The following is a 27,670-nucleotide window of genomic DNA, read 5'->3' as shown; positions in this document are numbered from 1 at the left end:
TTGTTTCTTGCCTTCCTTTTTTCCTTCCTCTTTCTCAATCAAGAATTATTATTATTTTTTTGTGTTTCATTATATTTTGTGTCTAACATACCATGCTATTTGTGCTTTTTTTTAAAACAAAAAAAGAATTTACATCGGCTTTTTATACTTATTTATTGGGGATGGAAGGAACCATGTCCTAAATGGATTAAATGTTGTCATGTTGAAATTAGCAATTAGAGATGACCGGTTATTTCTCACCTGATCTCAACGGCGTATATGCTTTCCAATATGCCACCCAAATCTCCAGACAAAACTGGATGAATAACACGTATCACCAACCACCCTCAAATCTCTCCCCTTTATCCCTATATAAACCTCCCACTTCTCCTACCATCATCACACAAACTGAATTCTAGCAGCAATCACTCAACAAAAAGAAGAATAGTAGTGAGAGAAAGCTAGAGAGAGAGAGAGACAAAGAGATGGGGAGAATCGCAAGTGCTTTGTTGCTGCTGGTGTTAGCCCTGTGCTGTGCAGTGGCAATGGTGAAGGGTTACAATCATCACGAGGGCGGTGAAGGAGGAGAGAGGAGAGGGAGGGAGAGGATGTTCCTGTTGCGGGACATGAAGCGGGTTGTGAGGACTGAAGCAGGGGAAATGAAAGTGGTGAGGAGCACTCACGGGTGGATTTCGGACTGGCCAAATATTCATGTTGGGTTTGTCACAATGGAGCCCAATTCCCTCTTCATCCCTCAGTACCTCGACTCCGACCTCATCCTCTTTATCCGCAGAGGTAACATTTCATCCCTATCTAGTTAATACTCGACCTGTTATGTTTGATTGTTGAGAGCAAATCATTTTGGGTACGCATACCTCTGTGATGGGGAGTAAAGTGGAGAGAGTTTTGTTTTTCAAAATCGTATGATCTACGCTAAAATGAGGATAATGAACTAACAAGAATGTTACAGCATAAAGAAGCTATATGGCTAAAATATCATTGAACAATGTTTTTGGAATGTTTTTGTTGCTTTTGATATTGATCTATTATATGAGGTTGTTGGCAGGCGAAGCAAGGGTTGGATCAATCTACAGGGATGAGCTGATTGAGAAGAGATTGAATTGCGGAGATGTGTATAGAATTCCAGCTGGTTCTACATTCTATTTGGTTAACACTGCCGATGGCCAACAGCTTCATGTCATTTGTAGCATTGAAAAATCTGATAGCATTGGATGGGGCACCTTCCAGGTACATTAACCCTTGCATTTTGTGTGTTTTCTGACGTTTTGATTTATTTCCACAAAATTTACTGAATTGTTTGCTCTTTTTTTGTGTTTCTGCAGTCTTTCTTCATTGGTGGAGGCTCGAATCCAACATCTATACTTGCTGGTTTCGAACGCTCAACCCTTTCTACCGCACTTAACGTAAGCAATATATAACAGTTAAAATTCCCAATAAGGGGACCAGAAAAATAAAACTCTAATCAATTGCTACTGTAGGTCTCAAAATCGCAAGTGAGTCAAATCATGACCAGCCAAAAATCTGGCCCGATCATATCCTTGTCAAACTCTCACTCGGACTCGCACCCATCAAGAGTTTGGACCCAATTCTTGGAAATGAAGCATAACGAAAGAGTGCAATGTTTGAAGCGAATGGTGCAAGTCCATGAAGAAGCAACCGAGCAAGATGAAGAACCAATTATGTGGTCGTTTAAGAAGCTTTTGGGCTCCGTTTTTGGAAACCAAGTGAGTGGAAAAGACGAAGGGAGAAGCAGCAAGCCAGACTCATACAACCTCTTTGACAGGAAGCCCGACTTTGAAAACGACTACGGGTCTAGCGTTGTTGTTGATCAGTCTGTTTATTCGCCTCTCCGGCAATCCGGTGTTGGCCTTTATCTTGTCAATCTCACTGCGGTAATGTTACTTATTTCCACACTCTTATGTAAAACTAAGCAAAAAGTTACAATTGATGTTATGAGTTTTAATATTAATACATGTGCGAGTATGTTATTTTAATTTGATAATAATTACTAAATTTTTATCATCAAAATTAGCTAACTATATATATTTTTTAACAATAGGGATCAATGATGGCACCGCATCTCAACCCAACAGCCACAGAGTACGGCATTGTTTTGAGAGGAAGTGGCAGAATCCAAATAGTATTTCCCAACGGAACCTTAGCCATGAATGCTAAAGTGAGCGAAGGCGACGTGTTCTGGATTCCCCGGTACTTTCCATTCTGCCAGATCGCGTCTCACTCCGGCCCATTCGAGTTCTTTGGGTTCACCACCTCAGCCCGCAGAAACCGGCCTCAGTTCTTGGTGGGTTCCAACTCTGTCCTACAAAGCATGAAGGGTCCCGCCTTGGCGGCTGCCTTTGGTGTGAGCGAGGAGAGGCTCGAGAGAATCGTGAATGCTCAGAGTGAATCTACCATCCTGCCCTCGGGATCTTCGGAGGAGGAGAAAGTGAAGAATGAGAGGATTCCCGCGGAGGCAATCTGGAGCTTTGGTTTTTTGAGTAATAAGTAGGAGTTGTTTTTTGGACACGTCTTTCTATGCCTTCAATTTTGTTTTCGTTTTCGTTGTTTTTGGTTTTCTTCCTCGCGGATTTGGCTTTGTTTTGTTCAATGCCCTTGAGGATTGAGAGTTGTGAATAAGATGCCGTTTCTCATTTCTTCCCTGTCCTACGACTTTCTTGTTTTGCCAATTTTAGCGACATTAACTCATTTACCATAATGTCCAAATAGTTTCAATCTTGAAATATATATATATATATATATATATATATATATATATATATATATATATATATATATATATATATATATATATATATATATATATATATATATCACATGGTAATTTTATGACTCGTTTGTTAGCACATCGATCTCCAACAACATCCAAGTTGGAAAGATGCTTTTTGCATTTCTTCTCAACTTTATTGTTTGCCTTCTTCGGATAATTTTGTCACCGTTTTTCAATGAACTTGGTGTTTGCGTTTTCTTCGAATAAGAAAGATTACCTGCAAATACTATGATTGTAGGAAGCTCTTCCACTGAATATGTGGCAACCAATCATACGGCTCATATGCGCTGTTTGTGTCAAAACTCGAACTCTCTAGAGTACTTCATTGACGACAGTCCATACAGAGCTGCGATTATGCCATGCTTCCACCGTTCTGTAATTCTAATGGAGTATCATTTCTCCCTCTGGTTTCCAATTTACTAGTTTCCGAAGATGAGTTTACGAGCGACTCTAATGGTAGTTTCAAAATGGCTATACTCTTTGTCAAAAATTGACACCAAAAAGTTTTTTTTTTTTTTTTTTCAAATTACGATACTGCCTCCTCAAAGGTTGGTTGTAATAAATTTAACTAACTTTCATTTCATCCATTTCATTTTCCTTACCTTCTCAATCCCCATTCAATTGCCTACCTTTTCTACCCCAGTCAACTACTTACTGAACTCTTCCGGAGCCGGAAGAGTTCCGGCCATGCATCTTCCGGCCAAGTTTTAGCGGTGAATTGATGGAAAATAGTTGGGTTTTGGCGGTGTGGTAATTCACTACAGGATCGAAAATACACATTCAGTGACCACTTTTGGTGACCAACAGTGTATTTGGTCACAGAAAGCTAATGATTGGCTATAATCATTCGTGGTTCTATATTTGGAACCAGATAGAACCATGCTATTTTAGAACCAAGTTTAGCACCTTATTGGAGCTTTAGGGATGAAAATTTGAGGCAAATTCTCGACCCGGCCATAAAACGCAATTTTGACGACAATAGCACCAATTAAGTTGACAACAATTGGAGTTTTTTTATCAGCAAAAAAGGTTCTCCTACCATAAATAACATGATATATACAAAACGAAACTCTGTAGTAATACACCAAAGAGTATAATACAAAGATGACAAACTCGACCAATTTGGAGCGTCATATCATATAAAAAAAACAAGCTTAACCTATCGCTACAGATCACCTCACATTTTTTTTAAAGCCAGGAAAACAGAAAAATCCTGTTAGCTAGAGCTCTACCTAACAACAATAATTGGAGTTGCCAAGAAGAAGATACCCCCAAGGTCGGACACATTTACTCTCCTTAGGTTATTCTAAGTGTTATCAACTCTCTTATCGGTTAGCAGTGGCGGCTCCAGATTTTTTTTTTCGGGTGATCATAATTGAGTAACTTAAATGCTATCAATTCTAATAAAAAGACTCAAATAAATAACTTAATAGTTTATATATTAGTATATTGCTTTTGACACCAAACCTTCAATTATTCATATCAATTTTCCCCTTTTCGACATAACATTTGAACTTTAATCCTTCAATTGCTTTTCTGAACTGAAAATTCGCCGTTTCTTTCAACAAAATGGCTTTGGATTGGGTAGTAAACTATCATGTGTTCGAATTTAAATAAGTTTGGTGTTCAAAGTTGAGTGAATAGTGTATTCAAATAATAAACTAACCTTTAAAATATATGAAATATCATGTACAAGAAAAATTATCTAGGGTGTTCATTTGAATACCTTAGGCTCTTTGTAGGGCCGCTTATGTCGGTTAGTAACAGTAACCGACATAGGGTGTTCATTTGAAAAATTCTATTTGGTTAACAACTTCAGGTCATTTGTAGCATTGAAAAATCTGATAGCATTGGATGGGGCACCTTCCAGGTACATTAACCCTTGAATTGGTTTGGAAAAAAATAAAAGTAACAGTTGCATATAACGTTACCTAGCTATAGGTACAGCATTTTGTGTGTTTTCTGACTTCGATTTATGTCTACAAAATTTGCTAAAATTGTTTGCTCTTTTTTATGTTTCTACAGTCTTTCTTCATTTGTGGAGGCTCGAATCCTACATCTATACTTGCTGGTTTCGAACGCTCAACTCTTTCTACTGCACTTAACGTAAGCAATCTATAACAACTTATATTTCCAATGCGGGGACCAACAAAAAAAAAAACTCGAATCAATTGCTTTTGCAGGTCTTAGAATCACAAGTGAGGCAGATTTTGGCCCGGCAAAAATCTGGCCCCATCATATCATTGTCGAACTCGCACCAATCAAGAGTTTGGACCCAATTCTTGGGGATGAAGCATTATGAAAGAGTGCGATGTTTGAAGAGAATGGCGCAAGTCCACGAAGAAGCAACCGAGCAAGATGAAGAACCCATTATGTGGAAGCTTTTGAATTCTGTTTTTGGAAACCAAGTGAGTGGAAAAGATGAAGGGAGAAGCAGCAAGCCAGACTCATACAACCTCTTCGACAGGACGCCCGACTTTGAAAACGACTATGGGTCGAGCGTTGCTGTTGATCAGTCCGCTTATTCGCCCCTCCGGCGATCCGGTGTTGGCCTTTATCTTGTCAATCTCACTGCGGTAATGTTACTCACTTCCACTCTCTTATGTAAAACTAAGTAAAAAGTTACAATGGATGTTATGAGTTTTGATAAATATTTAGGCGAGTATTTTATTTTATGATGACTAAGCATTTCTATCATCAAAATTAGCTAATTATTTCTTGTTTTTACCATAGGGATCAATGATGGCACCACATCTCAACCCGGCATTATTTTGAGAGGAAGTGGCAGAATCCAAATAGTGTTTCCCAACGGAACCTTAGCCATGAATGCTAGAGTGAACGAAGGCGACGTGTTCTGGATCCCCTGCTACTTTCCATTCTACTAGATCGCGTCTCACTCTGGCCCATTGGAGTTCTTCGGGTTCACCACCTCTGCCTATAGGAACCGGCCTCAGTTCCTGGTGGGTTCTAACTCTGTGCTCCAAAGCATGAGGGGTCCCGCTTTTGCACCTGCCTTTGGGGTGAGCGAGGAGAGGCTCGAGAGAATCGTTAACGTGCAGAGTGAATCTACCATTCTGCCCTCGGGACCTGCCTCAGCGGAGAAAGTGAGGAACGAGAGGATTCCTGAGGTGATCGATCGGGAGCTTTGGTGATGAGATGGTTAATGACTTTTGAGGGAATTTACTAGGTGGTAGGACTTGGTTTTTCAAGCAATAAGGTGGGATTTGTTTTTCGAAAGCAGTTTTTTTTTTTGCTTTCAATTTTGTTTTTGTTTTCGTTGTTTTTGTTTTTCTTCCTCGCGGATTTGGCTTTGTTTTGTTCAATGCCCTTGAGGCTTGAGAGTTGTGAATAACGGAATATAAGACTTCATGTTGCATTTATTTCCTGTCCTACGACTTTCTTGTTTTGCAAATTTTAGTGACATTAAATCATTAACCGTATCTTCAAAACAGTTTCACTAAATAATTGTCACACCACACTCATCTTGTTGACATGGTTCAACAATTTGCGTCGAACCTCGTGATGTATATATACGTACGTGACTACTTAGTACGTCTCATTCAATTAACTGTCACATCTCTGTAGCGAAGTTTACACTGTATATACGGTAATTTTACCACTCGTTTGTTGTGGGCCTTGTGGCACATTAGCGCATCTCTCCAACAACATCCAAGTTGGTAATTTGCCTTTTTGTATTTCTTCTCAACTCCATTCTTGGGATAATTTTGGCAGCGTAACTTGGTGTTGGCATTCTTGGAATGAGAAAGATTTCCAATATACTCCCTCCGTTCCAAATATATTCTCTGTCCGGTCTGCAAAACGGAGTGTTAAAAATAATACAATTTTTGCAAGACAAAATCAAAAATGTTTCAACAACTTACTAGATATCAATGAGTATTTTTAATTTTTGAAAAAAATTTGAATTATTTTTAACACTCCGTTTTGTGGACCGGACAAAGAATTTGGGACGGAGGGAGTGTGTGTGTGTGTGTGTGTGTGTGTGTGTATACAGTCCGGATCTCCTAAGGGATCCTGCATGGCCTTACCGTGCGGGACTCCCCTTTCCCGATCGAATTACGATGATCCGAGTCGCTCAAAGTGATCAGAACGTGATTTTAACCCTTAAAATCACGTTCGGATCAAGACCTTCCCGATCATTTTTTTTGTCGATTTCTCGCGGGTACCCTTAAAATCACGTTCTGCACACTTTGAGCGGCTCGGATCATCGCAATTCGATCGGGAAAGGGGAGTCCCGCACGATAAGCCCGTGCGGGATCCCTCATTGGATCCCGAGTGTGTGTGTCTATATATATATATAAATATAAATATATATATATATATATATATATATATATATATATATATATATATATATATATATATATATATATGAGTTAGGTTCCGGTGAGGGATCCCTTATTTTATTAAAATGCGGGACTCCCCTTCCCGATTGAATTTCGATGATCTGAGCCGCTCAAAGTGATCAGAACGTGATTTTAAGGGTTCCTATGAGAAATCAGCAAAAAAAATGACCGGGAAGGGCTTCATCCGAGCAGTTTTCATTGAACGGTTAAAAAAAAATTGCTCGGATGACGCCCTTCCCGGTCATTTTTTTTGCTGATTTCTCGCGGGGACCCTTAAAATTACGTTCTGCACACATTGAACGGTTCGGATTTTCAAAATTTGATCGGAAAATGAAAGTCCCTCATTTTAACAAAATGAAGGATCCCTCACTTGAAAATTCCTCATATATATATATATATATATATGATTGTTGGAAACTCTTCCACAGAATATGTGGAAACCAACCGGTGCAGATAGGCATTTGTGTCAAAAACTCAAAACTCTGTAAAGAAGTAGTTCATTGAGATCAGTTTATATAGAACTTTCTCTAATTTGAATTGGGACTCTCATAAGTGGGTGGTGAGATTGGTCCCCCATGATTACTACAAAGTGTGCGTAAGTTGGCCCGGATACTAGAGTTATTACAAAATAATTGAGTCTAGAGTCAATTAAATTATTTCTCATGAATGTACTACTCATATATTTTGTATTGCATTTTTCATGTAAGTGAGTATCAATTCATTTTTAGTTTCCCCAACTTGTAAAGGTTATGTAGGTTATATGATGAAATTACTTGAATGATCTACTTAGTAAGTATTATGTGCGCATAAGTTGGTCCGGACGCTTGAGTTATAAATAAAAATGAACTCCATCCTACAAAAGATAGACCTCATGGTGTGCCCAGCCATAGGCAAAGCCAAGTGGGACATGAGCATTTAATTGTGCTTTTTATCTCAATGTTTATGGTCTAATTTTTAAATGAACTACGAAAATAGCTTGTCTACTCAATTCAAGTAATTTTACTTTCCTTGGTGAAAGTTGCAATTAATATTCCATTGCGCATAACTAATTAAATACACACGTCTATGATTTTTATTTTTTTCTCCGCAAACGAAATTTTATTAAACTCGAAGGGATACATCGAGGGAAATGACAAGAGAAACACAAAGTGCTTCACTAGAATACTAACAAAAGAGATCAATTACCAAAACAACAACATCCAATAGAAAGTTGGATGAATAACACCTCAAAGGTAGACTAAAATCTCAGTTTACAAATCCCATTTAGGTAGTCCTTAAAGTTTTCCACCATATATAACTTGAGATCGTGCTTGGTTCTCTTCCACATAGCCACCCTAGTTTTGATAAGATCTGCCACATCCCAAACCCGAGAAGATGCATTATTGAAGATAAAATCGTTCCGCACAAGCCAAATCGACCAAAGTATTGCAAAAAAGCATGTTTTCCATATGTTTTTCTCTATATTTCTGTTTACACCATAATTTAGTAATTTAGTCTAATATGATCGACTGGGTCAAAATGTTACACATGTTAGCACGTTTTAGACTAGTTAATTTAAATGCAATGTGAAGCCTATTAAGGAAAATCAAGTGGACTGATCGACGGTTAATATTCAACTCCGGAACACGTTTTAGAACATAAGTTACAGGCAGATTGTGGACAAGACAGTTAATACAGGCAGTTGAAGCAATTACAACATTGGGAACGTGTGAGATCATGGAGAAGTAACCGCCCAATTCAAACCAGAGGAGGGAATTCCATTTGATTTGAATTTCAAGTCGAAGCTACACACATTATAAATACAAGAATTGAAGACAGTTACAGACCCTAATCAATCGCCCAAAGGCTTCTACTTTTATCTGTACTTTACATTTCTTGCTCTAGGAGTAGCTTGTAACGTAATTGTCTGTTCGATTGTGTTCCCTATCCATGGGTAGCTTTTGACTATGAATGAATATGTTTGTTTTAACTCATGTTTTTCCACATAGACGGAAAATAATGCTTTAAATATTTACCATTAATGGTTCTTTCGTGAAGAACCCCTTCGATTGATTCTAAATGATATGCACCTCCTCATAAGATTTGAGCAATACGGAAAGGAGCTTCCCAATTTGGAGACCATTTTCCAAATCTTCCCTTCTTCCTTTTTGAATCGATTGGGAGAATTGTTTTCCAAACTTCCGACTGCAAAATATTTTTGTTTCACTCTTTTGTTGTAAGCCCGTTCCACTATTTTCTTTTAGACTTGAATTTGGTTTAGGGCATATAACCTTTTTTCTTTCAATCCATCGATGTCCAAATACATTGCTTCTTCATATTGCAAGTTTGGATCATAATGACGTGCCACCCTTCACGATTGAACATTAATTTCGACTGGCAAAACTGCTGCGTGCCCGTAAACTAGTTCAAACGGAGTTACCCTAGTACTCTCTCTTTGTGATGTTCTATATGCCCACAAAACTTTGGGCAACAGATCATGCCATTCTCTTAGGTTATCATCGATTACCTTTCCCAAAGTGTTCTTTATAATTTTGTTGGTCGATTCGACTTGCCCATTAGCTTGGGCATAGTACGGAGTGGAATTCAAGATCTGTATTCCATACTTTTGTGCATACTGGACAACTTCTCTACCATTGAATATAGATGCCTGATCAACAGTAATGGTTTCAGGAATCCCAAATCTACATAAAAGATATTCCTCAATAAAGTCAATCACTTGTTTCTGTGAAACGCCTTTTAAAGGTATTGCCTCTGTCCATTTTGTGAAATAATCAGTTGCTACTACAACAAATTGGTGCTGTAATGAAGATGCTGGGTGGATTTCTCCTATCATATCTACCGCCCAACCTCTGAACGACCAAGGTTTAATAATCGACTGCAATTGATGAGCAGGTATCCTTTGGATAGGTCCATGCTTTTGACATTCATAACTCTTTGATAGGTTGCTCCTGCGTTCTTTAATCCAAAAGCCATAACCACCCATTCGAACGTTCCTATGTACCCAGGACATCTAAATGCTGTTTTATGCGTATCTTCTTCTGCTATATACACTTGATTGTAACCGGCATTACCGTCCATGAAGGACAGCATTTGGTACCCTACCGTTGCATCGACTAGCAAGTCATCAACAGGCATTGGATATTCATCCTTTGGTGATGTTGTATTGAGATCTCTGAAATCAACGCAAACTCTAACGTTTCCATTCTTTTTTAATACTGGGACCACATTTGAAACCCATTTAGCATATTTGACCGGTCGAATGAACTTTGCTTCGAATAAGCGTTCCATTTCTTTTTTGACTTGAGGAAGAACGTCATCTTTCATTCTCCTGGGTGCCTGTTTGAAAGGTACATAATTCTCTTTTATAGGTATTTTGTGCTCGACTAAAGATTTATCTAAACCTGGCATTTCATCATAACTCCAAGCAAAACAATCTTTAAATTTACGCAACAAATACTTAAACTTTTCCTTTATTTCATCAGGCAAAGTAGCGTTTACATATGTGATCTTAGGATCTTCTGGAGTTCCTAGGTTTACCTCTTCCGTGGGATCCTTAACCTGGGCCCCATCATCATCCAGCTTAGCCGGTGCTGGTTTCAAGTATGCTAAACCTAATTCTTTCATGTTTAGTGGGCTATCATAAAAAACACACTCAACCCAATTACAAGAAATAGGCTCATTTGCCTGCAACTTCCTATCAACAAGAAAAGAAAACAACCTCTTAAAAGTGGCTTTAACGGTAGCCAACTCTTCACTTCCTGTATTTAATAGGTCTTTAAACATTAAAAACTTGTTGGTCCACTTTGACAGGCCTTGATATAATGTTAGACCTGGTGAAATCTTTGCTCAACTCCTGGAATCCTTCCTTAATGTATGTGAGGAATTGACTCTCAGTTACCCCAACTCGATTAGATTTGACTTCTGAGTCTTCTATCCTTGTTGGCCACAAATGTTCGTTGTAGAGATCCGCTTCGATATTATTGGTCTCTACTTTGAATGGATGTCGGTCTGCCCAAAAGACCTCCATTCCCGCTGCTTCTCCCTGCTTCAGAAAGATCAAAGCCTGATGCAAAGAAGATGGCACACAATTATTTATATAGATCCAATCTCTGCCTAGTAAGGCATTGTAATTAGATGAAGAATCAATTACAAAAAACGTTGCATTCATCCTCCTAGTCCCAACTTGCAGTTGCAAAGATATGACCCCCTTAGCAGGAGAACATCCTCCAGCGAAGTTGCCAACTGTAACTTCTGTTGGGATCAAATCGTCATTGGTTTTGTTCAGGACTTTCAGCATTCTAGAGGGTAAAATATTGACTACTGCCCCATTGTCGACCAACACTTTCGAGATAGGTTCGCCATTCATATGAAGTTTGATATATAGTGGTTTCAAATGCCTTATTGAGGCATCATCAGGTGTTCTAAGAACTACGATACTGTTTCCATGTTCATCCGTCTCGACGTTAATGGGCTGTGACAGAGGATGTTTCTCTTTATCCATTATTTTCACAATCCATTGAGTGGTATCCTCAACATCACCTGCCAAGTTCATGGGCTGATTTGGTTTTGCCTTGAACTGCTTTGGCAGAACTAATATCATATTACACTGATAGTTTATAGGTACTGACCCGAATTGGATTGCGGCCAGACTTTCGCCAAATGTTGTAGATCTCTGTGGAGACGGGGAAGCATCTTTGATGAGATCTTCTTGTTCTGATCCTTCGTCAAAGAGATCATCATCGTCTGCTTCCATGAGTTTCTGAAATTCCTCCATCTTCTTCTTCAAGCTCTGCTTCAACTCTTTCCTACCCTTTGGTTGGGCAGTCGACTGGGGAGAAACTTCAGCATTACTTTCTTGCCCCCCATGCTTGAGAATTGGCTGTTTTGGACCACTGGTTTCTCCCTGCCCTCGAGTCCACACCATGTTTGAAACCTTTGATGGTTCCAATCTTTCTCTTGGTTCGAAAACATGACCCCATGGGTCACTATAAGCCCTGGCTACAAACTTTCTTTGAAATCTTCTCTTCTGTGAACTTGACACTTTGGTATACCAACCCTCTGCTGGGAATTTAGGATGATTAAGCGTGCTCCAATCCTCGTGATCGTGATTAGGCGGCATTACCATCCTAGGTTGGTGCCACCCACGTCCATAAGGTCCTCCACCTCGTGGTCCAATACCTCTTCTGAAACCAGCACCCCTTTGATTAGGGTATCTCCCTCGATTGGAAAATTGGTACCCCACTGCTTCAAGGTCTTGGCAAGGAGGTACCCCAGGCCTTGCAATTACCACTGGGTGTCCTCTGAATAAGAATGGTCCATCATCTGGCCCATAACAATGTTCTGACTCTATACTGTTGAAAAGCCCTGGGTCTATTCCTTCATAAATCAGTTTAGCCCCAACATATATTTGAAGATCGTTTCCCCCCATTGTGTTAAACCTTATTCCAGACTTGGAGAATGCACTTTTCTGCTCTTTTTCTGCTATAATTGCTTCTCCATACTGGATCTCGTGTCCGCACTTGATACAAAGGTAATCATTTGGGAATCTGGAGGAATGAAACTTTGCTGATTCTTCTTCAGTCTGCATCTGATCTTCATCCCCTTCTTCTGTTTCGCAATAGTAGAACCCAGCCTTTTAGCTAGGCTGGCTATCACCATGTTCACTTCAATCTTTGGAAAAGGGTTTGATTCAATACCCATCGGGTCCTTATCACCTTTAGCATATTGCAGCAGCCCTTTTTGGATCAAATCATGTACACAATTCCGAAATGTAACACAATTGTTAGTATTATGCCTAAACGAATTGTGCCATTTGAAGTATTCTTTTCCTTTTCTATCTTTATCAGAAGGAATAATATGCCTAGGACTTAAGGTGATAAACTTTTGTTTTAACAGTTCATCAAATATCTAGTCAGCTTGTGCTAAATCAAACGAATATTGTCTATAATTTGCTTGCCCCCCACGCCTATTGGGTTGGGATGAAGGCATATTCATTGGTTTTCTGCTTTAACCAAAGTATCACAAATTATGGGGGACTTTCCAACAACTTGTGCTACATCGATTTCAATATCCCCTTCTACATCTTGGTAATATGTTTCCAGAGACGTATTCTTTAATTGTTCTTCTTCCTGGAGAATAGCTTAAAATTGAGACGCTCTCATAGAAAGTTCAAACAGATCTTTGAAATTAGATCCATTAAACTACTTTTTAAAATTAAACTCGAGACCATCCTGAGCTATTCGAACTATCTCGGTTTCTGGCACATTACAATGACACTGGTTTCTTAATCTCTTAAACCTAGTCAAGAACTGTTCTGCTGTTTCAATTGGCTTTTCTTTTAACTTAGCCAAATCAGCGATTGAAACCTCTGGTTCGTGCCTGAAGTATTGAGCATGAAATTGTTCTTCCATATCTTGCCATGTATGGATAGAATTTGCAGGTAAGCTTATGAACCACGTGAATGTTGCTTTTGTTAACGAATGCGGAAACAATTTCAATTTAAAAACAGCATCAGAACCAAGTTCGCCTAATTGAAGGCAAAATCGGCCTACATGCTTAATTGTTGATTGGTTCTCTGTGCCATTAAAAAGTGATAACTCAGGCAATTTGTACCCCCTTGGCAAAGGAACATTGTCAACCCAATGTGGGTAAGGCTTCCTAAACATAGGTTTCTCTACCCTGCGTAGCCCTGGTCCGTACACATCTTGGATGACTTCCAATATTTGTGCCCTATTAATATTTATGGGATCCGGGACTTTAAGGACATTTGGTACATGAGGTTGTGTGAAAGGGACATTCTGACTGTTACCATTGCCAGTATTTGGCAGATTGTGAACGTATTGACCATTATTTTCATTATTTGACACAGCTGGCATTGTATGGTACGTGTAATTGCCATGATTTGGCAAAGTTTGTGCAGTGCTGTATATATGCTGACCATTGTTCATATCATGGACTCCTGTGAAACCATTCTGAGGATTCTGACCAGGATTTAGACTATTATTTTGGCCATACCCACTACTGTTTCCAACTTCATATATAGATGGAACATTCCGATAAAAACTGGTTGGCTTTACTGTGGATCGTAGAGCAGTTGGGCCTACAAATGGCCGACTATGCACATTCATATTTGACTCAAATGTTGGGTTTGAATATACCTGTTGAGGGGCCTGTCTCGGCAAATCACCAGATTGCAACTGTTCGTGGACTACACCATTCGCATCAACATCTTTGATAGATGGAGGTGTAACTACCCTTCTCATCAGGGTAATCAATTCCTGTGCCACTTCGTCTTCTGGGTTAGACAAAACCTGTGCCAACTGCCTGGAAAGGCTTTGTATATCCGTTGGTGCACTCAAGCCATTCCCTTGGCTATCCATTGGTGCACTCAAGCCATACCTTCGAGGTGCATTTTGTGGAGCTTAAACCTTGGGAATTATCTTTTGATGGTTCAAAAATAGACAATGGAGTTGGGGCAGGTGTTGTCTTGACATCTCCAAAGGGAGAAATGTTCTAGTTCTCTTTCCAACTCGATGAGAATAGAGTTCTAACAAACAATCAAGCAGAATACGAGGCCTTAATCATAGGCTTGGAAATAGCAAAAGATTTGAATATACAATATTTGAAAGTCTCTTGGGATTCACAGTTGATCATTCGACAAGTTACAGGGCATTATAACTGTTATCACCCCTTATTGAATTTGCAGCTTGAAAAAGTTCGACGTCTTGCTTAAAACTATGATGAGATACATTTTCAGCATATTTTGAGACTTCAAAATGGTGAAGCCAATCAAATGGCTCAAGCAGCCTCAGGAGTTGAAATTCCTGAAGGGGACACTGAGAAAATAATCAGAATTCAAAAAAGGTTTTTACCCTTCTCAATGGAGAGGGAGAAGAATCGATTGGATGTATTAGTAATTGATGTTTCTGATGATTGGATGGTTCCAATAAAAAATTATTTGATAAATCCTAATGAGAAAGCAGAAAGGATTGTCAAATGCAGATCCGTCAATTATGTTCTGCTAGGACAGGATTTGTATAGGAGAACTTCTGATGGCCTACTATTGTTGTGTGTCAGCAAAGACCAATCGATGAGAATCATGGGAGAGGTCCATGAAAGAACCTATGGTGCCCATCAAGCTGGTGATAAAATGAGATGGTTAATTAAGAGACACGGATATTATTAGCCAACCATTCGGGCTGATTGCATTCAGTATGCTAAAGGTTGCCAGCAATGTCAAAAGCATGGACCTATCCAAAGGATACCTGCTCATCAATTGCAGCCGATTATTAAACCTTGGCCGTTCAGAGGTTGGGCGGTCGATATGATAGGAGAAATCCACCCAGCATCTTCATTACAGCACCAATTTGTTGTAGTAGCAACTGATTATTTCACAAAATGGACAGAGGCAATACCTTTAAAAGGCATTTCACAAAAACAAGTGATTGACTTTATTGAGGAATATCTTTTATGTAGATTTGGGATTCTTAAAACCATTACTGTTGATCAGGCATCTATATTCAATGGTAGAGAAGTTGTCTAGTATGCACAAAAGTATAGAATACAGATCTTGAATTCCACTCCGTACTATGCCCAAGCTAATGGGCAAGTCGAATCGACCAACAAAATTATAAAGAACACCTTGGCAAAGGTAATCGATGATAACCCAAGAGAATGGCATGATCTGTTGCCTAGAGTTTTGTGGGCATATAGAACATCACAAAGAGAGAGAACTAGGGTAACTCCGTTTGAACTAGTTTACGGGCACGCAGCAGTTTTGCCAGTCGAAATTAATGTTCAATCGTTAAGGGTGGCACGTCATTATGATCCAAACTTGCAATATGAAGAAGCAATGTATTTGGACATCGATGGATTGGAAGAAAAAAGGTTACATGCACTGAACCAAATTCTTCAAGTCCAAAAGAAAAGAGTGGAACGGGCTTACAACAAAAGAGTGAAACAAAAATCTTTTGCAGTCGGAGACTTAGTTTGGAAAACAATTCTCCCAATCGATTCAAAAAGGAAGAAGGGAAGATTTGGAAAATGGTCTCCAAATTGGGAATGTCCTTTCTGTATTGCTCAAATCTTACGAGGAGGTGCATATCATTTAGAATCAATCGAAGGGATTCTTCACGAAAGAACCATTAATGGTAAATATTTAAAGCATTATTTTTCGTCTATGTGGGAAAACATGAGTTAAAACAAACATTCATTCCATAGTCAAAAGCTACCCATGGATAGGGCAACGTTACAAGAGGCAGTCCATAAACAAAAAAGAGATCCCAAGAAGAATCTAACAACGAAAAGAAAGGAACCCAAAACGGGAACCTAGTAAAGAAAAGATCCCTGTGGAGACCTAACCACAAAAGGAAAAGATCTCAAACGAGATCTAGAAAGGAAAATAAAAAACACCAGGACTCCCCCACAAAAGAAGGCCTATTCTTTAGGCCATTCTTTCCACTGACCAGAGGTGCCAGCCATGGAGGACCTGATGTTAGCAGGATCGATTGGAGGAGGCTTGTAGTCGATGGTGTCCCAGTTTGCCACCACGAGTTTAATGGCAGACTCCATCTTCTCCATACGAAGTGCCATACCCTCCACTAGTGCTTCGTTTGCTCCGATGTAATGGAATAACGCCCCAAGCGTAGGGCCTAAAACGTCTGTTGAAGCATAATAAACCGGAAATCCGGGATCGTACCCAAGGGAATAATTATATGGCTTGCTCGGATTTGTAGATGCAAGTAAGGGCTTTCGGCTTTTAGACAGCCAACTTTGTTTTACTTTAAACGGTGGAAATAAAAGGCTAAATTAAAAACGAATTAACTAGAGAAAAGATAGGCTAGGTCTAGGAATTATTAACACCCAAGACCCGAGCTAAATCACACTTTTCACCCAACTACACAATTTAAGATACTTGGTTATAGCTCTCAAATCGGAAGATAAAATGATTTGTGAATCAAGCTAGCTCTAGAATTCATTTGGCAAATACCTCGAGCAACAGAGCTCTAAGCATCATGTGTGGTGGGTAGGCGATGCTCCCACCTACACATGATCAAAGAGGTTAACACCTCGGTAATTTGACAAACAAACCCGAACCCCACATCAATTTTCAAATCAAAGTTTAAAGCTTTATTGGGTGCAAAATGCAATTTTTGCCCAAGCCATGAGATGCTAATCATCCCATGACCTAACCATGGAAACTACTCACCCATATCTAGAGAGATAAGAGCAAGAGAAAATCTACTTAACATAATGAAATAACAAGACTAGAAGAAAATTAAAGATTAAGATAGATCGAGAGAAAATAAACAACTTTAATTAAGGCAACAATAACAAAAAGTAACAACTAAGGACAGAAAATTAAAAGATAAGTGCTGGAAAAATGAAGAACAACAAGAACACTCAAGAACAATTTGAATCTAGATCTAGATCTAAAATTAGGTAAGCAAATCTAAGTCTACTTTTCTATCTACTTGTTTGTACAAAACAATGAAATAAGCTTTTATACTTCTAAGATCCGCGCCTGGAATATTCCTTAGATGCTCTGAAAATTCGCCCTTAAGCCCTTCGGCATCGATGGCAATGGCCTTAGAGTGCTCTACTATGGGGCTCGGCATCGATGTAACATAATACATCCCATCGATGCCGAGATGGTTAAGGGACTGGACCACTAAGGGGCTCGGCATCGATGGACCTTCTCCCTTGACATCGATGCCGAGCTCAATAGCTCGATGTTTGGCCGTCATCTTCTGCCTTGGCTGCCTGCCTCTTGCTCGGGCAATTCTGCTTCTGCTCGGGCAAATCTCTTTCTGCTCGGGCAATTCTGCTTCTGCTCGGGCAAATCTCCACAGCATCTTATTTTCATTCTCTATTCTCTAAACTTAAGTAAAGATTGCATTTTAAACCTTTCTTTTACCTTTTCTTTACTTTAATTTATTTAATGAAAATAAGGAAGTACCCCCCATTTGGAAACAATGACATTACCAGAATTTTGAGATTTCAATCCAATCAAAATGTTGACCCCCAGCTTTTAGTGTAAAATAGAAAACATCACACTTTTCTATCGAATAAATGGCTCAAAACATGACCTTAATCTTTGAATAAAACCTTGCAATTTTGAAGTTGCTCTTAGAAAAATTCAAGGATCAATTACCGCCATTTTTTATCTCGAAAATCGATATTTTTTCGAAAAGTGATTTTTCCATACTTAGACAAATTTTCAGGGGCTGACAGGGTCTTCATTGATTCCTCGGGTACTTGGACGCACTCGGGCCATGGATGATGTCAAAATATGCCTTATTCACACGATTTACCTGAAAGCACTAAAAACATACCTTACGAGTAAACGCAATTCAGAAGCAACTAATTAAGCGATGAAATTAACTAAAACTAGATACTAGCGCACCCTGCATTGCATTAACGAGTGCTTATCAACTAGATCATGGATAGCTTGAATCTTTCGTTTACACTCGTTGTGATCTTCCATTAGAGCCCATGAGAGTTCAGTGGCTAACTGCTTGATGTGAACAGGAGTGATTTGGGCAGAAAGAGGAGTAGAAGAACTGTTGTTAGCCATTACGTAGAAACACAAGTGGTTGGATCTTGTACTCAGTGTTGGTATTTATAGACCAAAAAAGGTCTGGGTTGTGGGCAGTTGCCCCGAGGGAAAATTAAAAGACGTGACAACTGATGGGGTTAGTGTGCACTCAATTGTTGTTTTCCAAGGTAAGGCGGCTAGTTTACTGCAGAACGGCATCATTTGCTGTACTTAACCATCATTAATTACTATGCATGTTCCCTAAAAGTAGAAAGGAAACGTCGCCATGAATCATGACGTGGTGATGCCATGATTATAGGCGCCCACGATCCAGATATATAGGGATCAAAGATTTTGATCGTGTGAATTACATTTGTAAGTAAAAGGGATACGAACCAATTATGTGGGTTTATTCCTTAATTTGAACATTCACAAAATTTTGTTAAGGGATAGTCATTCCGAACAAGAAGTAAGAGAAGGGCCATTGAAGGCCTAACACCCATTCGAGTGTCATTCGTAGTTTTTTGGCATGCCACCTGCTGAAAGGTAATAAAAGCAAACAGTAATTACAATTTTGTACTGACAAAACTAGTCGATGACTATAAAACTAACATCAGTCACTCATGAAGAAAAGAAGACTTAAAAGCCTCCCATTTAGTTACAAGTTCATCACATTTAATTCTATTCTTTGTAAGTCCTCACGAGCGGCGGAAACATGGACTGAAACTCCTTTGCCCTCTTCTGCTAGATGTTTGAAGTCCTTATCAAGTTGGTTTGCTATTACAAGAAGATGTTCTTTCTCAGATTGCAATTGGCCTAGTCGATGTAACAATTCCTGTTCTTCCTGATCGATGGCCACAAGTCTCGACTTCAAAGTCGAAGCATCAGTATGCATAGTCGATAACTTAATCGTCAGGGTGGAAAGGTTACCAATCAACTCCTGCTTTTGGCTTATCTCTTTTTGATAGTACCGGAAAAGGCTAATGTTATCACCCAGTAATGATGCATAGTTTTCCAAAATAATTTGTTCCCTGAGGGGAAAGACATGCCTTTGAGACAAAGATTCAACACAGGCACTGAATTCTGTAGACTTCGTCGTCATCAATTTTTCAAAAGGAAGTTGTAAGAAGTCAAAAAAACTTTGAATTTCTATTTGAGTTTCTTCACTAAACTGGAGGGAAAAGAAGGAACTACTGGATTCTGAGACCTCAGTTAGAGATCGAAAGGCTTGAGAAATCGACTCTATTTCTTCCATCAGATGGTTTAATGAATCACTTGAAGACTTAACCTGAGCCGAATTCTCCATGCCTACAGAAATTGTTGTAGCCTTGTTCACTGAACGAGGGGATGTATTTAAAGCAAGAGCCTTTGGAATACCTACAGGGTTAGGATTATTCACATCTGCTGGTGATATAACTTGATTACCAGAAGGACTAGAGGCTACATCTTCTGCACCCTGACCACCTCTTTTGTTAGGACTTGTTTGGGCAATGTGAACGGGACCCTCTAATGGTCCCTTCTTTTCCAACTCCTTTTCGTTTGGTGCTGGTGGAACCTCTAAATTAGGCACATCCGTCATCCGAGGGGAAGCCAAATCCTCCCTACTGTCACCCTGCTGATTCAAATCAATCTTGTGGGCTTGCTGAGAAGTTGGGTCAACAGTGGTTTTCCTCCCTGGTTCAGCATTGGTTGAATCTGATTCAAGCTGGTTTGTTGTGTCAATGCATTGTTGGTTGATATGTACACCAAGCTCAGTATCAACTGGCATCAAAACCGTGCCCTCACCAATTTGCAGAAGAGAACTGTCGTCCTGAAGCAAAGGATTTTCTTGATGTAAAAGTTTTTCCTGCAATTCTGGTAACCAATTAGCTTGATCCAAAAGGATCTGATACTGCTGTATTGAAAGACTCGAATTGGTCAATCGCCAATTCAGTGTCAACCGTCTCTCCTACTGAAAGGGAATACTTCTGAATTTGTGAGGATTTCGAAGAACTTTCATCCTCCTCCATTTCTTCAGAGGCATTCACGATTTTTGTTCCCTTACCTTTCTGTAAAAGAAAGAAAAGATGAGAATATAAAGGCTTACGAAGAGCATGACTCAATAAAAAAAGAAGAAGAAGGTGAAAGTGTACCCTTGGAGTCAATCCTTTATCACTCAAACTTTGTTTCTTGGTGTGTTTTCTCGTCGATTGCTTCATTGGGGTAGAGACTTCGTCAACCTGTCTTTTGGATCTATCAATGGAAAGGCTTTTAGAAACTTTCTGGCTCAGAACACCCGACTTGATTCTGAGAGTCTGCGTTCTTGGCCCGGTTTCAGAGTCCTTGATTGATTCTGCTTTCTTTTTCCTGGTATTCTCATTTGGTACAGATGATATGGGAATGACTACTTCTGCATGGGGCACAACGGCCTTGGAAGGTTCATCAAGCAGTTGAGCTGTTTCCTCTGCTAAGGAAACAATGTTAGTAGAAGAATAACTAATTGAATTGAAATCCAATGAATAGTTTTGCTTACTAGCCTTGTCCTGAAGATACTTGTATTCTGGGTCAAGCCTGTACAGGCAATTCGAAAGTGAAGCACTGAAGTAAAGGGCTTTCATAGTCGACCACCATTCATCAAAGGCGGGCGAGGTCCCACCATTGGTCTTGAAATCAATAAACTTAAAGGCTTTCACACGATGGTGAAAATTGCTAACCATCAAGGATATCATTTGCGAGTTCTTAGCCTTAATCGTTAGCCTGCTTGAAGCCATCTCAGCAATTTCTGGATGAACGAAAGGTATGGGAATGCCTTGTGAAAGGCCAAATTGTCGAGCAAATTGACAGGGAGAATAATTTTCAAAACTACAATTCCCAAAAGGAGTGTTATTCAGGGCAAAACCGACTGGGATAAGCCTTGGAAGAAGGATGCTGGCCCAGAATAACCGCTTGGAATGAGTCATTTTCTCTACAAGTTGAGGTGAGGCTGATGGAATGCCCTCAAAAAATGGCCTTACCTTTCAAAGGCATATTCGAATTTACCGAATGGATAGAAAACATGCCAATTCTTTCTTTTATCTTTGTAGAAGAAAGTAAAATACCTTTGAAAGAATGATTCCTCTATTTGAGTCAGAAAATCTAAGAAATGTTCAGCATAGCTACGGCATGTTTGCAAGGCTTCATCTGATCGAAGAGAATTATTTAGCTTAGGTTTCAGCTGAGGAAAATATGCATACAACCAAGCTTGGAAAATCCAAAAGGGACCACCACAAGAGTCTGCTATCTTCTTGTCAACAAAGGTAAACAAGCCCTTATACAGGGATCCTAGAACGAATGGAGCAAGGGCCAACCTTTGTACTTGAGCCATACAAACGGCCAAATTGAGATATTCTTTGGTAACCCTAAGCCCAGGAACTGCCATAAGTAATCTACAAATCCAAAATAGATAAAATCAACTTTCTCATGGAAACAAGGTCCAGATGCTTTGGCTCTATAGTGAGTCTTTAACCATTTTGAATAACTAACCCCAGATGATGGAACAATAAATGGGGGATCATATGAATCAGGAGAAAGTAGAGCATTTACCTCACGACCTAAGGAAGGAAGGCCAGTCAAATGAGAAATATCCAAGACTGTTGGAGATAATAAACCACAATGCAAAATTAGGGCATTGGATGATTTGGACCAGAAACAAGCTGCAGCGGCTAGAAGTTCAGAGTTCATTTCTAATGGAAATTGTGAGAGTTCGATTGTCTCACGAATTCCCATTGTCTTCCAATCCTCGAAAAGAAACTTCATCATACGCCTTATCCAATCTACCCATCCCATTTCGACGGTATAAGGCCAGGAACGAAGGCAAGTGTTCTTACCCCAGCCTGACCATTCAAGCGTTGGAAGCTGTAAAAGAAGTGGATCACGTTCCACCACAGGGTAAACTTCTGGAAGGCCATTCGGAATGGCCGACGAAAAAACTGGACCCAATATACAGTGAGAACTGACGTTATCGTCGGGAATCAGAACTTGGGTGTTCTGGTTAATTCCATTTCGATACAAATCAGGAAATCGAAAAGAGTCCTCCGTTACTGACTCGGTAGTCGGATCTTCAACTGGATCGCTAGAAACCTTCAATTTGGATTTCGGTGCCATTCGGGATTGAGCTGCTTTAGGGTTTTGGTGTGAGAAGAAACTCAAATTCGTGCCCTAAAATTTAAAGTACTCTGCTTTATATAGGCGGTGATTTACTAAGGGATTATTTACCCAAGTTAATCCTTAACTTAGGTAAATAGGGGGGCATTGTTTACACCATAATTTAGTAATTTAGTCTAATATGATCAACTGGGTCAAAATGTTACACATGTCAGCACGTTTTAGACTAGTTAATTTAAATGCAATGTGAAGCCTATTAAGGAAAATCAAGTGGACTGATCGACGGTTAATATTCAACTCCGGAACACGTTTCAGAGCATAAGTTACAGGCAGATCGTGGACAAGACAGTTAATACAGGTAGTTGAAGCAATTACAACATTGGGAACGTGTGAGATCATGGAGAAGTAACCGCCCAATTCAAACCAGAGGAGGGAATTCCATTTGATTTGAATTTCAAGTCAAAGCTACACACATTATAAATACAAGAATTGAAGACAGTTACAGATCCCAATCAATCGCCCAAAGGCTTCTACTTTTATCTGTACTTTACATTTCTTGCTCTAGGAGTAGCTTGTAACGTAATTGTCTGTTCGATTGTGTTCCCACCGTCGATCGACTTCTATTTTGAAGAATAATAAAGTCCATTTTGTTATTCTTCTTTCATCTCCATTCACTTCATTAAGTTTGCTTCCAGAGAAGTCCTGAAATACGGCAAGGAACCAAACTCCACCACCACAAACACCCACATTCCAGCACACACACACACGCAACGACCCTTAGTCGATTTGTCGACTATAAGCGAGAAAATAGACAAACAATTTCCCATATGTTTTTCTCTATATTTCGAAAACCTTTTATCAAACCACCAGCTAGCAATAGTCTCTACAGATGAGGGGCAGACCCACTCAATATCCCACCAATCCAAAATCAGCGACCAAATATCCCATGAGAAATGACAATGAAGAAACAAATGGTGGGGTGTTTCCAAATGCAGTAAACAAAAAGGGCACAGCAGCAATTGAGATTCCGTAATGATATTACAATGTTCTGACCTGGTTGCCACACGTTCCTGAATAGCCATCCATGCAAAAATTTCCACCTTTGGAGGACTCAAGTTCTTCCCCAAAGACCCCAACACTAAGTTCCTTGACTAGATTTTGCAACTCTCCCTGCCTATACGCTGATCTCACCGTAAAGCCTCTGTCTGCTGTCCATTTCCACTGTAACGAGTCAGGTTTGGAGGGGTCTAGACACACATTCTGTAACCTCAAGAGCGAACTCTCCAGTCGTTGATTCTCCCAAACACGCAAACTTCTTGTAAACGTCAGAGCCAACCTTTCATTTTCCAGAATTTCCCCAACTGAACCGATCATCATCGCTTCCATTTTAGTAGACAGGGAAAACAGCCTTGGAAATAATTCTTGGGAAAATGATGGTTCAGGACGTGTTTTGATAATTAATACCCGCCAAGAACATGCCAAGAACATTTGTTAATGCTGAAAATGCCTTTGGCGGGTATTAATTATCAAAACACGTCCTTATCCATCATTTTCCCATTCTTCTTCTTTGAGAGCTTTATTCCCCAACCAAATATGATTCCAAAAGGTGGTTTCATGACCTGAGTTGACCTACACGCCAAAGCCCTCTTGAATCACCCTTCCAAGGCAGGAATCAAGGTCCCCCACCGAGCAAATATCCCTCCAAATGTTAGAAGTTGAACCTGACCTTTGCAAAATAAGGCAGCCAACACCCCTGGTCTAAGTTATATTTTCCTCTAACAACCTTTATCCAAAGAGATATTTGGCGCTCCTCGTCTTTATGTTTTGGTAATCAAGAAGAGGGCAGTCGACTAATCTTAATTAGACGATGTATTATACATAAAGTGGAGTATTTGTTATTTTCAAAAATTAATGTAACTGTACTTTTTTAATTAAAAAGTAAATCTGAATTCAAAGTATTTTCCCACCAGTTTAAAGAACTAATTGAGCTCTTAATTAAATTGGTACACAAAAGTTTAAAAATTATGAGTGGATGTATTTGATTTTTTTAGTTTGGAAAGTATCAATAAAATTAAAAAGGACAAAAAGGATGACACGGGATAGTAACAAAGTCACATAATGCGCGAGCGTGAAAGCGTCTTTCAAAAACCTCTCAAACATCAATCTAAAACTCGTGAGTTTTGAGAATTGAGAGCACGAGAGTGGTGCAAAGATTGAGAGTAGAGCGAAGGCCATTTTGAAAAATTACAAGACTGAGGTAATAATCGCAATAGGTATGTTCATCTACAAAATAATTTTATCCCAAAATTGTCCGAATGAAATTCTGTATAGGCCAAAAAGAAATTCCATAATTAGATTTATTTGGGGATGGAACCATGTCCTGAATGGATTAAATGTAGTCATGTGATGACCGGTTATTTCTCAACAGCGTATATACTTTCCAATATGCCACCCAAATCTCCAGACAAAACTGGATGAATAACACGTATCATTAACCACCCTCAAATCTCTCTCCCTTTTACCCTATATAAACCTTCCACTTCTCTACCCATCATCACACAAAAACTGAATTCCAGTGCCAAACACTATACTGAACAAATAAAAGGAGCAGTAGTGAGAGAAAGTTGGAGAGAGAGAGAGAGATGGGGAGAATTACTAGTGCTTCGTTGCTGTTCGTGGTGGCCATGTGCTATGTGGTGGCAATGGTGTGGGGTTATGATCATCACCATGAGGGCGGTGAGGGAGGAGAGAGGAGAGAGAGGGAGAGGATGTTCCTGTTGCGGGACATGAAGCGGATTGTGAGGACTGAAGCAGGGGAAATGAAGGTGGTGAGGGGCTCTCACGGGTGGATTTCGGACAAGCCCAATATTCATGTTGGGTTTATCACCATGGAGCCCAATTCCCTCTTCATCCCTCAGTATCTCGACTCTGACCTGATCCTCTTTATCCGCAGAGGTAACATTTCATCCCTATCTAGTTAATACTCGACCTGTTACGTTTGACTGTTGAGGGCAAATCATTTTAATTGGTTACTCATATCTCTTTGATGGGGGCTAAGTTTTTGGAATGCTTTTTTTACTTTAGATATTGATTCTATTATATGAGGTTGGTTGCAGGCGGAGCAAGGGTTGGATCAATCTACAGGGATGAGCTGATTGAGAAGAGATTGAATTGCGGAGATGTGTATAGAATTCCAGCTGGTTCTACATTCTATTTGGTTAACACTGCCGATGGCCAACAGGTTCATGTCATTTGTAGCATTGAAAAATCTGATAGCATTGGATGGGGCACCTTCCAGGTATAATAACCCTCGAATTGTTTGGGGAAAAAAATAACTAACAGTTACCTAGCTAGGTACTGAATTTTGTGTGTGTTTTGACTTCGATTTATTTCAACAAAATTTGCTGAATTGTATGCTCTCTTTTTTATGTTTCTACAGTCTTTTTTCATTGGTGGAGGCTCTTATCCAACATCTATACTTGCTGGTTTCGAACGCTCAACTCTTTCGACCGCACTTAACGTAAGCAATCCATAACAACTTATAATTCCAACACGGGGACCACCAAAAAAAAAAAAAAAACTCTATAATCAATTGCTTTTGCAGGTTTCAGAATCACAAGTGAGGCAGATCGTGACCCGGCAAAAATCTGGCCCCATCATATCATTGTCGAACTCGCACCAATCAAGAGTTTGGACCCAATTCTTGGAAATGAAGCATTATGAAAGAGTACAATGCTTGAAGAGAATGGTCCAAGTCCATGAAGAAGCAACCGAGGAAGATGATGAACCCATAATGTGGTCGTTAAGGAAGCTTTTGAAGTTTGTTTTTGGAAACCAAGTGAGTGGAAAAGATGAAGAGAGAAGCAGCAAGCCAGACTCATACAACCTCTTCGACAGGAAGCCCGACTTTGAAAATGACTACGGGTCGAGCGTTGCCGTTGATCAGTCCGTTTATTCGCCCCTCCGGCGATCCGATGTTGGCCTTTATCTTGTCAATCTCACTGCGGTAATGTTACTCATTTCCACGCTCTTACGTAAAACTAAGGAAAAAGTTACAATGGTTGTTATGAGTTTTGATATTAATATTTAGGCGAGTATTTTATTTTAATTGGTAGATAATTAATTACTGCATTTTTATCTTCAAAATTAGCTAACTATTTCTTGTTTTTACAATATATAGGGATCAATGATGGCACCACATCTCAATCCAACCGCCACAGAGTACGGCATCGTTTTGAGAGGAAGTGGCAAAATCCAAATAGTGTTTCCCAACGGAACCTTAGCCATGAATGCTAAAGTGAACGAAGGCGACGTGTTCTGGATCCCCCGCTACTTCCCATTCTGCCAGATCGCATCTCACTCCGGCCCATTCGAGTTCTTCGGGTTCACCACCTCAGCCCGGAGGAACCGGCCTCAGTTCTTGGTGGGTTCTAACTCTGTCCTACAAAGCATGAGGGGTCCCGCTTTTGCAGCTGCCTTTGGGGTGAGCGAGGAGAGGCTCGAGAGAATCGTTAACGCGCAGAGTGAATCTACCATTCTGCCCTCGGGGTCTGCCTCAGCGGAGAAAGTGCGGAACGAGAGGATTCCTGAGGTGATTAGGAGCTTTGGTGATGAGATGGTTATGGGCTTTTGATGGAATTCACTAGGTGGTAGGACTTGGTTTTTTGAGCAACAAGGCAGGAGGTTTTTTTGTGCTTTCAATTTTGGTTTTTTTTGGAAAGCCTTTTTTGTGCTTTCACCTTTTTGGACTTGGATTCGGCTTTGTTTTGTTCAATGCCCTTTCAGGAGAGTTGTTAATAACGGAATAAGATGTCGTTTTGCATTTCTTCCCTGTCTTACAACTTTCTTTTTGTTTTTGCA

General features: G+C 39.7%; 1 protein-coding gene across 2 annotated transcripts; it reads left to right on the top strand.

Annotated features, from left to right (window-relative positions):
- The first annotated feature begins 374 nt into the window (after positions 1-374).
- LOC131329887 (vicilin-like seed storage protein At2g28490) lies at positions 375-27,458 on the top strand. Of its 2 annotated transcripts, none has more exons than XM_058363304.1 (5): positions 375-774; positions 1,046-1,227; positions 1,323-1,403; positions 4,972-5,364; positions 26,991-27,458. In XM_058363304.1, exons 1-5 carry the CDS (start codon positions 465-467, stop codon positions 27,441-27,443), a joined length of 1,419 nt encoding a protein of 472 aa, XP_058219287.1. In that variant the 5' UTR covers positions 375-464; the 3' UTR covers positions 27,444-27,458. The 2 variants fall into 2 exon arrangements, with proteins under 2 accessions (XP_058219287.1, XP_058219286.1); XM_058363303.1 differs by lacking the exons at positions 4,972-5,364; positions 26,991-27,458 and adding exons at positions 1,479-1,892; positions 2,060-2,662 and having other exon boundaries at positions 377-774.
- The last annotated feature ends 212 nt before the right edge of the window (positions 27,459-27,670 follow it).

This window comes from Rhododendron vialii, chromosome 6a (assembly GCF_030253575.1).
Source record: "Rhododendron vialii isolate Sample 1 chromosome 6a, ASM3025357v1".
NCBI lineage: Eukaryota > Viridiplantae > Streptophyta > Magnoliopsida > Ericales > Ericaceae > Rhododendron > Rhododendron vialii.
The sequence above is the reverse complement of the archived record's forward strand: the minus strand, read 5'-3'. Positions and strand labels throughout refer to the sequence as shown.

Excerpts from the sequence above, each read along its gene's own strand:
- LOC131329887 (XM_058363303.1), top strand. The coding sequence starts at position 465 with ATGGGGAGAATCGCAAGTGCTTTGTTGCTGCTGGTGTTAGCCCTGTGC. Across the intron at positions 1,228-1,322 it reads TTGGATGGGGCACCTTCCAG|TCTTTCTTCATTGGTGGAGG; the intron begins GTACATTAACCC and ends GTGTTTCTGCAG. Across the intron at positions 1,404-1,478 it reads CCCTTTCTACCGCACTTAAC|GTCTCAAAATCGCAAGTGAG; the intron begins GTAAGCAATATA and ends TTGCTACTGTAG.